This window comes from Aulostomus chinensis, chromosome 20, assembly GCF_037954235.1.
Source record: "Aulostomus chinensis isolate RoL2024-O1b breed Wild chromosome 20, RoL_Achi_v1.0, whole genome shotgun sequence".
NCBI lineage: Eukaryota > Metazoa > Chordata > Actinopteri > Syngnathiformes > Aulostomidae > Aulostomus > Aulostomus chinensis.
Genome location: NC_141339.1, coordinates 11094709 through 11115483, shown reverse-complemented (window position 1 = coordinate 11115483; position 20775 = coordinate 11094709). Strand labels below are relative to the sequence as shown.

General features: G+C 41.6%; 1 protein-coding gene across 1 annotated transcript in view; it reads right to left on the bottom strand.

Annotated features, from left to right (window-relative positions):
- Positions 1–20523, bottom strand: part of fmn1 (formin 1) — a 30714-nt gene extending 10191 nt beyond the window's left edge. Inside the window, exons 1-12 of the mRNA XM_086189843.1 lie at positions 20433–20523; positions 18059–19740; positions 14642–14814; positions 8911–9019; positions 6614–6675; positions 5453–6150; positions 4165–4306; positions 3420–3507; positions 786–847; positions 616–704; positions 414–543; positions 117–263 (exon numbers count right to left, since the gene is read on the bottom strand). Coding sequence (XP_086045969.1) covers positions 117–263; positions 414–543; positions 616–704; positions 786–847; positions 3420–3507; positions 4165–4306; positions 5453–6150; positions 6614–6675; positions 8911–9019; positions 14642–14814; positions 18059–19700 — 3342 coding nt within the window. The 5' untranslated portion in view covers positions 19701–19740; positions 20433–20523. The remainder of the gene's footprint in view (positions 1–116; positions 264–413; positions 544–615; positions 705–785; positions 848–3419; positions 3508–4164; positions 4307–5452; positions 6151–6613; positions 6676–8910; positions 9020–14641; positions 14815–18058; positions 19741–20432) is intronic.
- Positions 20524–20775: the final 252 nt, after the last annotated feature.

Below are 20775 nucleotides of genomic sequence, written 5' to 3'. Positions count from 1 at the left end.
CATTAAAACAAGGTTCGGTAACTCAAGATGACACAATTTCAAAAGTCATGACATGACGGCATTGCCACTCCCGGCTTTTATTCCAATGTACTGAGTGAAAAGAACTCCAATATTACCCTGCTTTTGACGTCCTTGAGTTTAGGCAGGATCTCCAGGCCAAAGCCATCAGCCTGACCTCTAACCCTGCTGCCACCGTTCATGTGATTCCCCAGAGCCAAAACCAGCCCCATCACCTCCCTTACACTGCTGCTCTCCAGCAGAGCCTGAAAACGAGAAAGCACGTACGGTGTTAACATCTCGTTAAGCCTGTTTTTACACTGCTGATGCTGCAAGGACGATGAGCACAGAATCACCATCGTTCACGTCCTCATCAACAGCGCCGAGATGAGCGCTGAAAAAGTGTTCCTCCTTACCGTACAGACGGAGGAGACGGTGCTGAGCTTGCGCTGGATGGATGCGATCCCTTCAATGAAGGCTGACCTGAAGATGATGCTGTTAGCTCTGCTGGCAAAGTCTGGAATCTGGGAGAGTTCATACAGGAACCTGGAGCAGAAAATGTCAGGTTAAAATCTAGTGGGTAGGCCTGGATTTTGTCTAGTGTGTGTCAATACTAACTGTTCCGGCTTGTCCAGCAGTTTCACGTCCTCTTCCTGCGAAGTATCGTAGTGTCTCTTGATCCTCTCCAGCTCCTCCGGCTGAGCTCTCTGATTCATGAGCAAGTTGATGATAGTAAGTTTTACAATAAGATTCAGTGGAGTTGAACGACAAAGAAGTGCGATACATACATTTTCATATAGCGCCTCAATCGTCTCCAGGTCCACTACAGAGTGATCCACAGTCAGAACAGCTGATGGGAATGTAAAAAAGTACATTTTATTATTGTGTCATGGCAAAGTGGGTAAAAAAAGGCTGTCGTGTTTTTTTTTCTATTTTAGTTTTTTTTTTACAAGCATTAGAATAGCTACTTTATGAGCATTAAAAGTCAACAATCATTCCACTCCATTGATGCACCCAAAAATTTGGGTATAATGTCATTGTTCATCTTAACCCAAGGAGAGGGAGAAGGACTATGCAGGTGAAAATATGATTTATTCTCAACCAAGTTCGTCCTCCTGAATGTTTTTAAATCTCTGCACTCGGAGGGCTGAAGGAAGGATTCCTGGTCTCAGCTGCGCAACCACACACCCTTGACTCCTGGACACATCTGCTAGAACTCAGGTTCAGCACCATTATTGTGTTTAAACATACGTTTATAATGATTTATAAATAATAATAAATAAATAATAAAAATTAAATAATAAAATAATAAATATAAATGTTTTTTTTAACCAAATCAAGCAATTGGCTTTGTTTTGCATGATATATATATATATATATATATATATATATATATATATATATATATATATATATATGATCTGTCTGTCTGTCTGTCTGGGGTCTAAGGAAAGCAACTAATATTCCAGGCTTTTTGCTCAGTCGGCTAAATTTCCTTGCTTAGTCTGATTCACTGTCTTCAACAAATCTCTGGAGATTCATTTTAACCTCATGTTTGTAACCTTTTTTTTCTTTTTAATCAATAATAAAAAAAATCTATATATCTGACCAACCACGTGAGCCGTTACAAACTATTAAATTCTGAAATTCTTCAATGACCATCATTCAATATAACAATATGTGATTTGTTATTGAACACACATGAGAGGAAACAATGGGAACAGATGAGATTTTTCTATTTCAAATATTCTTATTCTATGTAACTATTAATCATAATAACCAGAATTAATAAAATAAAATAAAAACTTGCTTCCCGCTCTTGGAACATTAGCAATGAGCATGCCGGTGCAAAAGGCCTTTTTCTGTCTCACTGATGATCCTGAGCTGGTTTTAGACTCAGATTCAGAAAACTTCATTTGTCCCCCGTTGGGAACAATTAAGTTGCGTTAAAAAGCACACAAGTGACAAAGTGATGAGGTCAAAGAGAGAATATATTTGAAAAATATTTTGCTGACATTGCAGTGTGTGCGAGTGTCTGTGTGCGTGTGTCTGTGTGTGTATATATGTGTGTGTGTGTGTGCGTGCGTGGGTGTTTTCTAGTCAGTAATCCTACTTTAAATTCACCACCAGCTCATTTTCAGAAAGAGAAGGTGATTCTGGGGTTAAATTTAAAGCAGGGTGATGTTCAGGGAGTTGTGGTTACTTGAATGTTTACAGATGAAGGCTGCTGGCTGGGAAATACTAGTTTAGATATGTATGGCAATCCAGTTTTTATATATGAGAGATGAGACGATGTTAGATTATTTGTATTCGCTGAGGTTTCAGCGATGACTCTCGCTTAGATCTGAATGTTATTTTGAAAGTCTTTCCATCGTAGCAAAGGGATCTGGGTCAAACTCTGAATATTTTTGGGGGGGGAAGAAGTGCTGGTACTCCAGCTTCCTCCCACAGTCCAAAGACATCAAGAGGGGACGAGGCTGATTGATACTCTAAATTGACCGTAGGTGTGACTGTGAGTGTGAATGGTTGTCTGTCTCTATGTGTTGGCCCTGTGATGGACTGGTGACCTGTCCAGGGTGAACCCGGCCTCTCGCCTGTAGCCCCCCCCCCCCCCGCCATCCTTAACAGGATAAGCGGAAGAAAATGGATGGATGGATGATTCCAGAAATGAAATAGCTTCTTGATTCAAATGTAAATCCAAATGAGTATAGAATATGATGAATAAAGAGACATTTGTCATTTGATTGAAACCCAATCACCTACTTACAAATTAATACTGTGATGTATGGGACTGAGAAAACAATGTAGTTTTTGTGCAAAAACACAAAACATGGACATCAACAAACCACAATGTAAAACCACTACTTACATTGAAATACATGCTGAAATAATGAAACAACAGAAACTACTGTGTATCTGAAAGGAAACTAAGCACAAGAGTCAAATCTGGAGTTCCTCTAGGATCTGTTTCTGGACCTTTTTGATTCAATATCTAGATGCTCCCTCTCGCTCAGATTTTGGATCATTATAATGTCTAATTATTCAGATGTCACACTACTCTACATAATTGTATAAAATGTGAATTATAAATGTCCCAAAACAAACATGAATGTTCAATTGAACGGCACGTCAATCTTGAAATTCTGGATTGATTATGATAATTATCATTTCGATACGATGCTCTTAAACTGTTGAACAAGATCCCTTAATAGCCATGATGTGCTGACATCATCAGCTCATTTAAACTGTTAAATATGCAAATGGATGTACATGTGGCTTTCCTAGCTAATATAATATTTTTTACAATATTTTGACAAATTATGTTAAAATCGTTATGACAATTAGTAGAATAAAACTTCAAACAGTCTCAGCTAAAGTCAGAATCAAACAGCAATCAGGGCCTGACTGGTGCAGAAACTCACCTTGTTGTATATCTTTCATTTCCAGGTGGAGGCTTGATATGAGGATGCCCACGGCCTGAGAACGCTTACTGTCCAGCAGTTTAATGATCTAACACACACACACACACACACACACACACACACACACACACACACACACACACACACACACGCACACACGCACACACACAAGCGGAAGAGAATTAGCATTATGATGTCAGAATCTGAAACCATTAGTGAGCCATTAGCAAACAGTCTATTGTGTAGAGAGTAAATTAAACACAGGGTGTGGTGTGTTTAACCTCAAAGCATCAGCACTTTGGGCCATTAGGGTTGTCAGGCATGAAAGACTGTTTCATACACAAGTGCTTCGATGCAAAATTCAGTGACCGGGACCGATTTCTCTTGCCTTTAATGTGTGTATATATATATATATATATATATATATATATATATATATATATATATATATATATATATATATATATATATATATATATATATATATATATATAATTGTTGTGCATTCTTTTTTTTCATCATATCTTCCTTCCTAAAGTCTTTCAGAAATTTGAATGCATGCTCACACAAGAATGGAGAGTATAAAATAAGAATAAAATGTAAAAAACACTTTGCATCAGTTTGTGTGTCATGGTGCTGCATCTGTAAATGCAATGAAATCAGCCCCCTCTAGTGATGAAAATACAGACTGCAATCCCTTTCCTGTATTCATATTATTTCATAATGATCCAGGGTAGCACATTACCTTCCTGGCTTTGGCCTTCTTCTCATACGTCTCTGCCAGTGGCTTCCTCTTTGGCTGTGTGGTGGTTTTGGCAAAGAGATCCTCAAACTCCACTGTATTAATTATATTTGGTTCTTCTAGATCATTCCACAGTGTTTTGTTACTGAGAAAAAGAGGAGAGAAGCAAAATTCTTAATAAATTTTAGTTTTCCATGTGAAGGAGTAACCCACATGGATCTGGTCATTTTCTCTCTATGTTTTTTTCTGGCAATTTGTCAATAATGACAAAACAAAAAATCAGTCTTAAAAAATCAACCTCATTCTGTGTGTTAAATTCCACATTATTAATTAACTATTGATGGAAATTTTAAGTGGATGTTCTAAACTGTACACCCTAACATATAATTAGCTGCGGCTATTTTAATGTGGTCGCAGAAACTTTTCACCCGCACCAAAAATAAATACATGTAACATGTAAATAATGCATGCACTTCATAAATACTGATGTCACCCCTAAAAAGCCCAAATAAATCCAACCTGAAACAATAAATTACCTGGTGGTTATAATCTGTGCAACAACCATTATTTAGCAAATAAAGGCATAAAATTATTATTTTTTCTTCTTCTTCTTCTTCTTCTGCTCCTTTTTTGTAATTGTCTGACTTTAAAAAACAAAACAAAACATCATTCCTAATAGAATATCTGACAGGGTGAAAACTGCCGGCTCAATTTCAGCTGATCTGACAACAGCAGTAGAAAATTGCTTACAAGTGGGCCAGAATGTATTTTCTCTGTCCAAAACTCAAAAGCTTCGAAGCAGTTTTCCAGTTCCAAGGATGTTTAAAGCAGAGCCGCACAGAAACTGTCGGAGACTGTGGTTAACATAAACACCCGCTCGGCTGGAAAAGTTTCTGCTAAACTAGATAAATGTGTGAGTTCGGTTCCTGTGGGAGAAGATTGTCTTTTACAAAGTATCAGATTTTCAGAAGACAGCTGAAGAATCCAGCGAACAAAAACGGCTGTCAAGTCTTGTTACGTCGTGTATTAGTGGGTAAAGACACAACTTCATCTGTACTCCGACATCGCAGAGACACTTGAATTGACTGAATGTGGTTTAAACTGACGTTATTTTTGGAAGGATTTTCTCCTTCGTAAAACATTTAAGTTTGACTTCTATAAAACTTACTAATTTAATCTGTGAAGTTATGTTACAACTGAGTAAAAAACAAGTTATTTCCCTTCTTATATCTACGTGGTTGGTGGTTATTTTTATATCATTGTTATAACGAGTGACGGTATTTGAACCTACTTGTTGTCCTGGATCTGGATTCTTGTCCAGTAAAGAGGCTTCATGGGTCGTGAAGGTTCCACTGCGGGTTTCCGGGGAAGTTTATCCATAATGAATCCCCCAAATGTAGGAGGAGGTGGGGGAGCTACACCTGACATTAATGGAGGGGGTGGAGGTGGAGGGCCATTTGAGGGCTGCATTTGGTTCAAAGCCGGTGAAAAACATGGCGGAGGAGGTGGAGGAGGGGGGAGATTTTCTCCTTTGAGGGGTAATGTTGTTTGAGAGGGTTGAGCTGGTGAGGGGAGCAGAGGAGGAGGAGGAGGTGGAGGAGGTGGAGGAGGAGGAGGGGGAGGAGGAAGAGGTGCTGGGTCAGGTGATGAGGACGGTAGATCATCTCGCTGACCAGCCAGGCTCAAGCTGATGGAAGCCAGGTCCAGCTTTTTGGGGATCAACTTTTGCTGCTGAGGGCTAATGCAGTGCCCCCCTTCATCCTCAGCAGTCTTGACGAAGGTCTCTCTGTCTGTTTGGATGCAGACATTGCGGAAGGATTTGTGTAAAAAGTCGTCTCCTGTTGACACGGCAACATCTCTGAAGTCTCCACGATTAAAGGTCCCAACCTGGGAGAGCTTGGCCTGCAGCTCAGCCAGGGCGAGCTCCAGACGGGTGACATTGTCCTCGTTTTCCACTCTGAGTCTGGAGAGTTCCTGGCCATAGTCCTCCTGGAAATATGAGAGACAAAAGTCCAGTCACGGTCAGTGCTCATAAACCTGCTCACTTTAAAGGAATTTCTACAAAACAAAATGATTCTTTCATAAAAAATACTTTTAGACAATGAAAATTGTGTCTGCTCCACAAGAAAATGAGTTTTTGTAACGCTGTCCCTGCGCTTTTGCAATTTCCAATATTAATTTTGGAAAAAAGGTTTCTCAGAATCTGAAAGTGTCAGCAGACATTGTGCCGACAAGGTGCACAGTTGCAATTTGTCTGAGCTCCTCCGCATCAAACCTGCAGCAGTATTAATGTAATATACAGACTCTGCCATAGGGGGAGGAAAGAGGTGTAACAGCTTGATCCAGCAACACATTTAAGTCGAGATCAGATCATTTGACATGACACAGATCTGAACATTGTCCATTTCAATACATTTGCAGTATTTTTCATGAACCCATCCTTCGCACTGACCTGTAACTTCTCCAGCTCTTCTTTGCATTCTCTCTTTAGCTGCAAAAGAGCAGCCTGGTGTTCTAAAAGGAAAAAGAGCAGGAGAGACAAGAGCTGACTGATGAGAAGGAGCATCTTTCTTGTACCACAACAGATGTCCTGCATTACAGCTGAGGTACTCAGTTCAATTTTCTTTACCATGACGGGTTCAATAGTGAAACCGCAGACCAACATATTACAACAACCGCGAGACACTTGAGAACTGCCTTCTGTTGTGAACATTTCCATGCTTTTATAAGTGGGGAGCTGATGCACGTTAGTCGTGTATATTAGATGTGATCTGTAATACTTTAAAGCCATTCAGATATTTAAGAGTATCATGCACTGAAGCCAAGACGTTAAACATTTAAGAGACATTTACAGTGGTTCAGGTCAAAACTTCCGTCGTAATGCAGATCAGCATTTGAGCAGAGGGTAGGTGGGCCGAGCAGCCTGGTGGTGTCAGTCGGAGTGGGAACAGTTCTTTATGTCATTACAGCATTTTTTTTGTTTGTTTTGATCCTTGTGTGGAAACATATGAGCTGAAATGCGTATCCTATTGGAATCGGGAGTGATCCCTCCAACATTTTTCACTTACATTTTTGATTTAATCCACAGGGGGGCGCTGTGGGTAAGTAAGAGCCATTTGTAAAAAATTTTGCACCACGTATTTAGAGTACTTTCACCTTTTAGTCGTCTTTTCCCCGGTCACCGGTCAATAATATAAATTAACCTGCATTGAGTTGTTTGTTTTCCCCTCTTTGAATACAGTAATGCCATTAAGTAACAGCCAGTAAACCGTTGGTTCATGTGATTCCCATTAATTAAAAGATCACCAAGATATGTGGTGATAATGAAGAGGAAGTGCTTGTGTTCTTGTCACTGTTCCACCCCCTCCCTTTCTGCCTGTGCTCTGTTAAACTGGCTTCTTTCCGCAGGAGCTTGCAGCTCTGAAGGGTTCTTAAATCTGGGTTTTTGAATTTGGTTTGTTATTCCTCTGCTACCTCCAGCACTAATACACGCTCTGCACTCACCACGGGTGCAGTTCCTCTTCCATACATTTTGTAAAACAGTTTGTTTTTCATTTGGAATAAATGACTCAACAGATTGTGAGAAGGGGCAGATTGTCCAGGTACTACTACCCCCACCCCACCCCCTCATTTGTGAAAACTTTCAGTTTAAGCCTGCACTGATGGAATTTTTGCCACTTGGGGGCAGCATTCAAGTTATTAATATAACACTGACAGATACAGAGCACCACAAGCAGTCCTTTGGTTTAGTTCTGTTTGCTCTCCAACAACTCCTGAGGGAGATAGCTTGCTCCGTCGCAGCTGATGCTCCAGTATGTTCACCAGCTGTTGGTAACTTTGCTGTCTGGTGCAGAGCAGGTAGTGGACGTGAACGTCTCATTCTGCCGCTGCCAACAATAATAACGGCAGTACAAAAAGGTCCACAGCCCCGCAGGGTTGAAGCTATTTGCTGTCTGACATGGTAAACCATTATGGGAACATCAAAGTTGAACTAAAAAATACACCAAAAACTAAAAGGTGCTGCAGGTGGAGTCACCAGGCTAGTTTGCATTAGACACACAGAGGGTGGAGCTGTGTTTACCTTTGCGGGAGAGCCAGCAGATATTACATCTACTATCACAGAGCAAATGCAGCTATTGTTCTATTGCTTTGTCTTCACGAGCCTTGTTCACAAATGAGGGTATGTTCTTCTTATCTAGCTTTTTCCCTTTAAGGCGGATACATTTGTTACTGCAGTGGCGGGACTAAAAGCGGACCAACTATCGGTAGGAGATACACACCGATGCAGCGTAACAGATTAATCCTACACGAAAGGTGTCAGTTTGGGATGATGATAATGTGCTGCTTGTCACTGAATATGTTGAACAGAAATGTTGATTTATTTTCAACAGCCATTTGTAGTCATTTGGTCATTTTGGAGGCTGACATTTATGGTTTGTTTGGTCATAACGGGATTCTTCCTGAGGACGTTCAACCCTAATTCACATAAAGGGGATCTGTAAAATCTAAGAATTTTCTCTCACTATAAGTCCTGTCAGTATTGAGCTGAAATACAAAAAGAGCAGCGCTTAACTATGTACTCTTTGGCAAAGAAAGTTTCATCACTCTAATCCTATTCTGCAAGTTTGAGCTTATTATTATTCAAAAGAGGAAAGACATGTTGGAAGTGAAAAATAGTGGTCAATTTTGCCATTACTTCAAACCATGAGGACAAATACAGAAGTTCAGTATTTTCTGATGAAATATTACCTGCTTCTGTGTACTTCAGCCCGATCTTTTCCTCCTTGAGTGGTGGCCAGACAGCTTGTAGACGTCCAGGAATTCGTTCTTCTCCCTCTGCTGGGGTGGACGCCTCTGACTGGAGGGGAAATCACAGAGATTTTTCATGTAGAAGATAGAGCTTGTCGGTTTTACGCGTGAAATACGACATTGCAGTACTGACTGATCCATCACAAGTGTTCTCTTCACAAAGGCCAACAGTGCCTGACTGTGAAATATTTGAACAGATTCATATTGATTCTCTGGTTTATGAAGACGATTCATACATTGCCATCAGCTTGGTCTTTCTTCGCTGATGTCTTAATGGAGGTTCTCTCAAAAAAGGCTTTGAGGACATCTTTTTCATTTTTTTTCCTCTTCCTCACTGCTTCCAGGTCCACTTTCTCTGCCGGGTCCTTCCTCAAAGGCTTCGGGGTGAAGAAGGCCTTGAAGGCATCAAAAGCTGCTTCTGCACTGGACACAGAAAGTTTTATAGACTCTGAAGCTTCCTCTTCATCCATCTCTTGACTCTCTTCATCCTCTGTGGTTCCAGTCTCATCTCGCTCAGCCTCCTCGCTGCCTCCCTCCGACCTCTCACTGAGCTCCCTCTTGTCCTCGTTCTCATCCCCTCTCTTCTCCCGACTCAAGAACTGGGAGATCTGATCTAGGAAGCTTCCCTGAACTTTTGCATCCAGCTGCTTCTCAGGGGAAACGTTCCTTCTTACACCTTGAGATGAAGGTTTGATTTCAGCTATGGTGTCATGATCAGGCCCCACCACACCCTTCCGCAGGATCCGCAGGCCACTGAATAGAGCAGGGAGCTGGATCTGCGTGTCTGTGGGTGAGCTGGTTGATCCTGACAGGGGGTTATCAACCGCTGATGCAATCTCAATATGTGGAGAATTGTCTTTGGGGCTCTGAGGATCTATTTTCTCTTCTTTTTTTATGTCTTCTCCCATAATTTTTCTTCCTTCCACGTTCTCCATTTCCACGCAGGGGGGTTCACCAGGCTGCTCCTCAGCTTGCTCTAATGTTGGCCTTACCTCCTCTTCAAAACTACCCTCTGTCCGAGTCACCGTTATCACTACGTGTTTAGTTTTGGGTCTTATGCTTGTAAATTCGTCAAGATCAGAACCCACAACGGCAGTATTAGAAGCAGATTTCGTGGAATCCATTACTTGGATGTCTTTGGTAACTTCCTGCTTGGGTTCTTCAGGGTAATCCTGCACGTCAGTGACCGGCGCACAGCAATCACATTTATCGTTTGTGCACTGTGTTGGAATTTGCTCTTTCAGAAAAAATTCCTCTGTTGAGTTGTTGTCATTTTGTTCCTCTGCTGAGCCATTTTCAGTGTTTACTGTCATTCTTTGCTCATCTTGCTTCTTTAGGTTGATATGATTCATCTTCTCCACTGTTATATTGGAGCCACTCTCTGGTTCCCTCAGAGTTATATGTCCCTCTGGGTAAGAAGTCATCGTTTCCCCTTTAACAGGCAACATAACATATGATAAGGAGTCTTTTTTGCGCTCAAGAGTATCTTCAAAAGTCATGTCCCAACTTTTCTTTTGAATGAAACTCAGCTCGGCATCTTCCTGCAGTATGTCGAAATTTTGTTCCTCCGGAAAGGTTCTGAAAAATGTTAGGATGGCTGTTTGCTGCTCCATTTATAGTAAGTTGGTGTCACTCGTGGAGAAAGTGATTATTAGAGGGGAAGCTTTCCCAACAATATCAGCAGTGTAGATGTGATACTGCTCACACTTGAGACTTTTAGCTTGACTGTGATCAGAAAACTTTTTCTAAGTGGTGCATGCATTCATCTAACTGGTTCCAGTATCATGCAACTTCCTCTTACTGTCAATGTCAGAAAAGTTTTTCTCAATAGTCATATCATTACATCTGAAAGTCCAACCTGATTTTGCTCCAGTTTGTTGAAAATCAGTCGATGTATCCATACACCGTTCTCTCATGTCTTACCACAGCAATACTTTTCCTAACCTAAAAGTAGAAGCAGCTGGTAGTCGCTGAGAGTAACCAATGACAGGAGAGAATTCCACAGAGTAATGGAAAAGTAAAGGTTTCCAAGCTCGGCTCCATGAGTGACTCAGCGCAAGCTCAACCGCACTTCCCGTCAGATCCAAGCTTCGGTTCTTTAGCTTCCAAGTTCTGCCTCACATTCCTCTTCTTAACCTGCTGTCGTGGTTTAGCTTCATCCTGGATGTCATCCTACAGACTGTCACTGTATAACTGGAAGCAGATGGTGTCTTGAGTCATTTCTCTTGTGGCTGCTGCCACTGTTTCAGACAACACCCTGACAGATCCGTGAGCTGTAAGTCAAAGGAAGCTACCCAGAACAGATGGAGGGACACCACACCCAGAGCTGCAGGAGGGTAAATAGGACTGCAAGGGATCACTTGTTAAACATTTGGTCTGTAAATCCACTGTGACTGGGAGGTCTCTCGGTTTCCCTGCTGGAGCTGAGCAACACACGGCTAACCCCACCAAACCCCACCTACAACATACTGCTAATCTGCTCACATATAATCTAGCATACTGCTGGTGCCACGGAAATAGTTTTGGAAACACACAAGTACAAGATTGCTGCTATTATTAGTAGTAGTAGCAGTAGTAATAGTCAAATCATATTAGTAGATGAAAATTCATTTGAACGAATAACTTGTGTTTTGAAATGTACAAATCTTTAGTCAAACAGAAACACAAAATAGTTGAAATGAACTGAGACCAAATCTCAGACCAAACTGGGCTGCCTTTTACATTCCTAAATGTTGTTCTGCATTGTTCTGGAACATTTTTCACATTATTTGAGCTCCTCACAAGGTTGTATTTTTAATATAAAACTGAAAATATACATTTAATACTAAATGATACGAATAGTATTTGAGGAATCAGTAGAATGATTTCATTCAAAGTGAATAAATAGAAAAATGATTACAAAAAATAAACTTAAAAAAGGTGCTAACAAGGCCACAATAAGGGTAAAAAATTAGCGGTGTGTAAAAATAAAATGTATTTTCAAATCGTTTGAATCAGTCAACAAAAAAACACTATAAATATGTATGCATGTATGCATATGTTGCAACACCCCTTACTCTACACTTTCGCTTTTCAAAATTTGAAATTGTTTGTTTAATTTCTCGATAAATTGCATTCTTTTAACACTGAATTAAACGTCCCGTCACTGTTTCATGTTGTGGTTATTGTTAGCTCGCAGGTTCCACCCTTGTTTGCTCTTATGTGATCGCAAGCCAGCAGGTGAGAGACGGATCGTACCACTGATAACATTTCACTTTGTAACTTTCTCTGAACTGTTACAGACGTAGCTGTACCCTGTGGCGCCTTAACAGCAACTTAGCTAATCTTTTCAACACCAGTAAAGTGCATTTATGTTCCCACAGCGAGGCCTTTATGTAAGCCGTGTTTATATAATAGGAATATATCCTGAACATTCTATGAAATAGCATTAGAGGTGGAGTGAACAAACATGCTGTACAGCAGAGTGACGGCGAGTGAAGAACGATTGGATGCCATTAAAAGAATGTGACAGAAATAAGTGGACACTAAGATGAATAAAAGGGTCGATCGACAGAAATCGCTGTCCCTCTGATGTTAACGTGTAAAATTTCACATCAGCATTTCAGAACAAAAATCCTGTCTTGTTTGTTTTCTGGTCAGAAGATTAAATTATGTACGGTTTCAAACAAAAGGTACTTCCTTATTTAGTCTTTGTACTGGGTAGCTTGAAGGAGTTACTACCATAAAACATTATGTATTTGCTTTTGGGTGAGGTTATAATTCTAAATTGACACATCTATTTTAGCTGCCAGGCTGCACGGTGGTGCAGTGGTCAGCACTGTCTCTTCACAGCAAGAAGGTTCTGGGTTCGAGTCCCAGCTCCAGCACAGGATCTTTCTGTGCGAGTCTGCATGTTCCCCCTGTTCCTGTGTGGGTTCTCTCTGGTACTCCAGCTTCCTCCCACAGTCCAAAGACATCAAGAGGGGACGAGGCTGATTGATACTCTAAATTGACCGTAGGTGTGACTGTGAGTGTGAATGGTTGTCTGTCTCTATGTGTTGGCCCTGTGATGGACTGGTGACCTGTCCAGGGTGAACCCTGCCTCTCGCCTGAAGGCTGCTGGGATAGGCTCCAGCCCCCCCCCCCCCCCCCCCCCCCCATGACCCTTTACAGGATAAGCGGAAGAAAATGGATGGATGCATGGATTTTAGCTGCCTTTAAAGACTTCATATTTATAATTCTTTCCAATACAATCATTGTCAAAACTTATTTTTACCACAATTATTTAAAATTTTTCTCCCAAAGTTTTATTGCTGTACTTTTCTACTCATTGTAATATTATTAGTCCTGTTTTACAACATGAAGCAATAAAGATGCTACAGGGTAAATTATAATATTATCATAATCTGTGTCACCTGAATGCTTCAATGATGGACTCCTTTTCTCACTTCCTTTATCATTTTGTAATAAGTAAATATTACAGATATTTACTCCTCTATTGAGGGGACACAGGTGTCTTGTTCGTAATCAGTCATTGTATGTAGTATTTCCCCTCTTTTAGTTTGTTTTGTATGATTGTTGCCACTGAGTTTACTTGTGTTTTTCTTCCCTTGCATTTGTGGTTTTCGTTCTTTTGTCACAGGAACACCAATATTTTGACCCTGGACTGTAATCTGTACATCCCACTGCTGTGTCCTCTCAATCCCCGCGTGACCCCTGCCCTTGAGTCTATCGGTCAAGTACTATACATAAGCGATAATTCTCATGCAATGTGTCAAAACAAAACTCTTACAAAAGAGTCTAAAACCATGTCATGTGTGTCCACAGAGGTTGGTCATACAAAGCGCTTACAGAACTCCATTTAAATCCCTTCTGTTACGTAACCACGAGGAACACGACTTCCTTTGTCACCCCGTACCAGTGCACGACGAGGTGATTTCATGACGCTGAGAAGTTCAAACGTCAAAGAGACTGCCGGACCCACTGGAAAATGTAGGTCAGTGTCAGGATGAACCAGCAGTATTCAGATGAGAACCATATTTCAGCATAAAATGTGGACATGACATTGTTACATTCGGAGAACGTCCCCGCTGGTGGAAAGGACGCCACATTCTTCTGCTTCCTGAATGTTTCAGGATGGTCACGATGTGGACTTCTCAACGGAGGACATAATTTAGTAGTCAGAGCAATCTTTACTTCATTTTTTTGAAGAAAATTGACGTTATCAAGATATCTTCTTGACGAGGGTTTTGCAAAATATCCTGCCATTTTGCTTGACTAAAGGAAGGGTGACACAAGAACAGGACCAAAAAGGAACATTAACACCCCGTAAAGGTTCCTGTGTCACTTTAGGTCCTGCAAACTTTCCAAGAAAGTCTGTTCCCTGAAAGGCTCTCAAATAACATCCCCCAACCCATTGAAGAACTGTAGGCACCTCAGGTGTTTAGACAAGCAGGAAAATTCTTAGAACTTTCGGTACAATTTATAAATTAGGAACTTTTTTCCTCCTTAAAGAATCTTCTTTTTTTTTTCTTTACATCCTCTAGAGACTAAAGAACCCATAAGGAACCTTGTTACAGAGGGAACTTCGCACCACAGGATTTTCATAACCAAAAGAGAATGTTTTAAGAACGCCCCAGATTTTCCATGAAGGTCTGGATATTCGAAAACCCCTTTTCTCACTAATACTCACCCTAAACTCTGGGGGGATAGGTGTGGGGGATCCCATGATGTCATCATCGGTAGCAGTGATGCGTAAGAAGTCGACATGTCTGGGTCTGGAGGGGTGAGAGAGTGAACTGCTGAAGGAAAGAGACTCTTCGATCTCCTGCTGCCAGATCTCCTCCTGTTTTTGCAGAGCCTCATCTAGAAGAAATGAATACGACAGGAACATTTCAGATCAAAATCAGATTCGGGAGCTGTTTACACCTGGTCACATCGATGATGTGTAACAGTCTGAAGTGTTAGCCATGATTCCGGGTGTTGTATGAACACTGCAGTTGTTGATGACATGCAGCAGGTGCACACTGCCTCAGAGGAGAGGCAGACACACAAATAGTGCTCTTATCCGGAGTAAATCTTGTCTGTTAGGTACTGCATAGTTTCACTGTGAGGCCGTAAAATGGAACTTAAGAAATGAACAATGAAACCATTTCACTTTTTAACTCCTGAACTCTAATTTTAATCACTTAGCTTACCCCACCTTGTTAAATCTGAGATGATGGTGTGATTCTTCAGATCTATTGACGTCAAATGTCTTCGCATTTTTTTAATGAAGTTGATCAAATCATTCTAATTTTAAGAATTACCCCAGATCATTTTTAATCAGATTTTAAATTTCATGTATTCATTCACGGCAGCAAGGTTCCGGGTTCAGGTCCCGGCTCCAGCACAGGATCTTTCTGTGTGGAGTCTCCATGTTCTCCCTGTTCCTGTGTGGGTTCTCTCTGGTACTCCAGCTTCCTCCCACAGTCCAAAGTCATCAAGAGGGGACGCGGCTGATTGATACTCTAAATTGACTGTAGGTGTGACTGTGAGTGTGAATGATTGTCTGTCTCTATGTGTTGGCCCTGTGATGGACTGGTGACCTGTCCAGGGGGAACCCTGCCCGTCACCTGAAAGCCGCAAGGATACGCTCCAGCCCCCCCTCCTGTGACCCTGAACAGGATAAGCGGAAGAAAATGGGTGGATGGATGGTATTAATTCACTGTTTCTTCCCAGACAGTCACATAAAGAGACACATACCCATTTACACGCACATTTAGCGCTGATTTCAAGTCTCCAGTTAAACAAACCTGCATTTTGGGGTCTGTGGGAGGAAGAGAACCCACGTGCAGACTCCACAAAGAAAAGCCCAGAACATTCTCACTGCACCACACGTCCATGGGTCTGAATACTAACCCAAGATATCCAAATATACGACTATTGATCATTTTATAAAAATGCATTCTTTTGCTTTTGTTCTCAGTTTGCTTCAGTTATAGTCAATCTCAGCTGATACCAGGCAGCTGTGGCATATCAGCATAGGAGCGGATCAGCAGGATCATTGCACAGGTGTGCTGTTGACTGGTCACCAATAAAGGACACTAAAATGTGAAGTTCTATCTTTCAATTATTTTTTTTAAAACACCTTTGTTCCAGCTTGTGCATTCTGGCACTAGGTAATATCACACTGGGCGCCACAAATGCATTTTATGGGTGAAGGAGGTAGTAAACCTGTCTGCTTCCATTACAGTACCATTTGCCTGATTCATGCTCCACCTTGCTGCCCACTTCAAAATCATACACAGTGTTATATCACATTAGTGCATCCCTTTCATATCGATGCAGCTCTTCATCTGTTGTGTTTATATTCCCCAACTGTTTCTGCCTGCTTGTGACAGTTGCTGAACTTGCTGATCCATCCGATTTAAAAAGAAATCCATCACGGCTGATTCTCAGTCTCCTCTGAGACATGTCTTGACATAAACACACATTTCTTTTATATCTTGGAGAAGAAACTCAGGCTTTTTCAGGTCAGTGCCGATCTGGTGTATTCACAGTGTCCACATTAGGTGCTCATCTATTGCTTCACGCCTGAGTGAAAACACACACACACATACACACACACACATTCTGTCTCTCTGTCTCTCTCTCTCTCTCTGTCTCACGCACGTGCATGTGCACGCGCACACACACACACACACACACACACAAATGTAGTAGAACGTCAAAATCAGCAAGGGGTCATTATTTACAGACTAGCACACATCCTTCACGTCTGCTTCACCAGCTGTGGAGAGAGATGGGATCAAGGAGAAAAAGCGTGTGTGTGTGTGTGTGTGTGTGTGTGTGTGTGTGTGTGTGTGAGACTGTGAACAGGAGGGGATGAGACCAGACACGGGAGGAGAGGTCAGGGAGTCAGGAGGCAGCTTGTTCCACCTTTAAAGTCCTCCACACTTCCTTTTCTCTTTGCTTCACTGAGCAACTACTAAACACCAATGTTATGCCTTCATGCGCACACACGCTGTACCTTGTAAAAAAAGGTATTTTGTCCTGCTCAGTCCAACATACCCTTAACAATGATGCATAACAAAACCGGTAAGATGAAGGTATACAGTACTCTTTACAGGAGAAGCTGGATTTTAAGACAATTAAGATAAACCTTAATTCGTCCCTCAGTGGAGAAATCAAGAGATAGAAAACATATCACTAATATGCAAAAATGACTGAATTGAATTTAAGTACCCTTAACAGTATGCATAACAAGAGGCAACATTTGTTAATAAAATGAGTGTAAGAGTTCCAAATTTCTCTCTCAAATTCTTGAGGGAGCAGCTTACAAGCGAGGTCAAACTTGTCTTCAGGCAAGACAATTATAGAAAGTAAAGCTTCCAGTAATCAACTAATAATGAGTTCATATTTACTTCAGCCTAATGGGGTTTCTCTTTCAAGGATACTTACTCTTGAAACCTTATTTGCATGCTTCTTTCCCTGAAAAGCTCTGAAATTGTTAGAAAATGAAATCTTGAAGTACAATTAAAAAGTACAATCTCATTACTGGCAAAAAAAACCAAAACAAAACAAAAAGTGGTGCAATTTTCCGACGGTTCACAAATATTTACTCAAATATTGTATCTAATTAATGGAATTCTGCCCCTTTTCACCTCAAGAAATTAGAGTTTAAGAAATTCCATCCATCCATCCATTTTCTACCGTTTATCCTGTTTAGGGTTGCGGGGTGGGGGGGGCTGGAGCCTATCCCAGCAGCCTTTGGGTGAGAAGCGGGGTTCACCCTGGACAGGTCGCCAGTCCATCGCAGGACCTTTAAGTAATTCATGATGTCTAATAGTCTCAACACAAATGATATTCATCTTAAAAACATATCACAGAAATCCAATACTTTTGGGGGGCATTTCAATGAAGCGAATTGATAGTTTGTTGATTTATATCCAATGTTGAAGTTTACGCTTTGGAAATTGAGAGGAATATATTTACCTGCTGGAACTGAACTTCATTGTGGAGCCACTTTGGTGTGATTGGATATGAGGGGCGTTCATTTAAATGAAAATATCATGCAACATAGCTGTAAAGTTACTGTTTTTTTGTTGTGTATTTGTAACATTTTTACCTGAACACAGCAGATCCTCCTGACTGTCCTCTGTCTCATTGAGGCTTCTGTATGTATACGTCTCATTGTCTTCTCTCCATCTCTGGTTCGTCCAATCTACGTGCGTCTGACCGTTTTCTGTCCCTCCGGGCGAACCTCTAGCCTCCCACTGGAACAAACTCTCTTCTACTGATCTTTTCCATACCAAGTTGTCTTCTTGCTGACTTTTCAGAGTCCCAGATGTGAGGAGAGGTGAAAAGATGGGGGATGTGCCTTCAAAGCTGAAGGACGTTCTGGGAGAAACATCAAGGATGGCAGATGGAGAGGTTGCGAGGGCCTTTTCTACGTCTGCTGACACTGAGGGTGGGGAGGAACGCAGGTGTGGACTCAGAGGCCTTCTTGTTGAGTCCAAGAGACTCGCCTTTGACTTGAGTTCTATCTGCGCTTTTTTTGACGGCATCCAGTCTTTTCTTTCGACCTCCATTTTCAGGGCTTGGTGAAGACTGTGACTCAGAGCTTCACCGAGAGCCCGAAACTCTTCAACCAGCAGAGGTTTGCTGTCATCACCCATCGTGTCCTGTGTCTCCGAATTTGAATTGGAACTGAGTTGCTGCAGCTCCTCTGATGGGATCTCAACACCCAAACATCCATCATTCATTGACTGAGGTCCGTCTCCCCCTTCGCTGCATCCTCTCATCCAGTCTGAACTGGTGAGACTCACCCGTCGTATAATGCCTTCCACCTCTTCAATCTTGCCCATGACTCGCTGTGCAGCACCTCCAGTTCCCATCTCATCTAATTTTCCCTCACCACCTTCTTTGTTCTTTTCCTTGTGTTTTTGGCTCGCTGCCTGAACAATTTCAGAGCCTAGGGGTTTTCTGGTACTGTCTTCAATTCCATTTGGGTCTAAACTGGTTGGGGAGTTGTCATATTCAGAGAGGTCACTTTCTGAGTCAGGGTGAACATATGTAGGAACTGCAGAACAAGGGCCAGGCAGCTTTTCTCTCCACACAGATTTTAAGTCTGGTGGACAGCTGCTCTCTTTTCTTTCTTTCCTCATAACTCTCTTTCTCCTGGCTGCAGGGGTGCAAACAAAAGGCCTCTCCTCCTCCTCAGAGTCCAATTCTTGTGACTCCTCAAATGTAGTCGTCATTCGCAACGTTTGCAGCCTTCTTGCCGTTGCAGACATCCTGGGAACCACCTGGAGATAATGCAGGTGGGTTCCAGTGTAATCCAGCCCCTCTGCTCTTCTCCTTCTCTTCCGAGGTATCTGGATCCTGGGAGATTTTGGTAAAGTCTGCCAGTTCTCTGCACACTTACTGATATTTGGCTTAATCCTCATCCCCTGTTGGTTGCCCATATTCGTGAAAGCCTTGCACTCCGAGCACAGCAGCAACAACTCCGTCAGCCAGAGTATCGCCGACGAGTCATCTAAAGCTTTGAGGGTTTTTTTCAAGTCAGCAAGCTCGAATTTGTCTGCTTGACCAAGCGGTGTCATCTCCACTGGACCCTCCTCCTTGGAGTTTGAGGTCAGTCTTCTTTGGTAGCCTGGAGGCTTATTAGAGGGGAAAGGTGGGCTCCTGCAGAGGGAGAGGGTCGGACTCACTGCGCTCCTCTCATTAACGGGGATGTAGAGGCTCAAGATGGTGTGAGTGTCCTTCATGATGTCATTCGATGAGTATGGATGAAACAGGCGATGAATCCTTTAAAGCAGGAATGGATTCATTTGTGTAAAGTCCTGAGATGATGCACACAGACACAAGCAAATGCGGCACTGACAAATGACAGCTTTACATCATGATATTTAATGTCTTAAGGCCTGGGAATAGGATTGTTCTTCTGTTGTGTAACTGAAAGGAGTCATTGTTCCACTTTACAATAACTCTCTCCTTCTAAAAGATCAACGAATGATTATAAGTGCATTATAAATTGCATCGTAAACACTTCAGTAACAATTTTAAATTACCTACATAACCCATGTATCAATGCAGGGTCACTACTTGACAAAATGATGGTATGCCACACTACTGCAGTTTTATTGATCTGGGTGAAATGGACACTCAGATATTGCTATTTTACCTCTTAAAATACAGTAGTATAACAGGCCTTGATCTTGCCAAATAATGACCCTGCATCAGTATGTGCTTATAAGTCATATACAACTGTTCATTAACAGTTTATGAAGTATTTACAAAGCAAGTAATAACGTATTAACAACTGCATAATCATCCCTTATAAGGGGAGCATTATCGTAACGTGGTACTGAATAATCAAATGAAAAGATAGAAACTTCCACGAATAAAATTAAATGTTACACTTTAAAAAGTGAAATTATACATCAACTATACACATACTTAGCGTCTGAACAAATGCATTCAAGCGGTCATGAACTTACCTTCATGCAGCAACAAGATTCCACTCTGTTGCATTTGCAGAGACATTCACTTTACAACCTGTTGCCCACTTAGACAGAAGCTCCCTCCGATCCCTGTAGTCGGTCAGCATTGGGAAGCCTCCTATTGGCTCAACACTGAGTAGAGAAATCACTTCCGCTAATCCCCTGAAGGCTGACAGGTAGTGAGGGGAGCACAGAAACAAACAGACGGCAGGCTCAATGAGGATTTACACAAATCAAACTAATCCTGCTGACTGCAACCTATGAGTGAAAAACAAAAAAGAAAGAGTGTCTTCTACCCGGAGCCGCAGAAAACCTGTTCTCCAGGAGAATATTGAGTTAA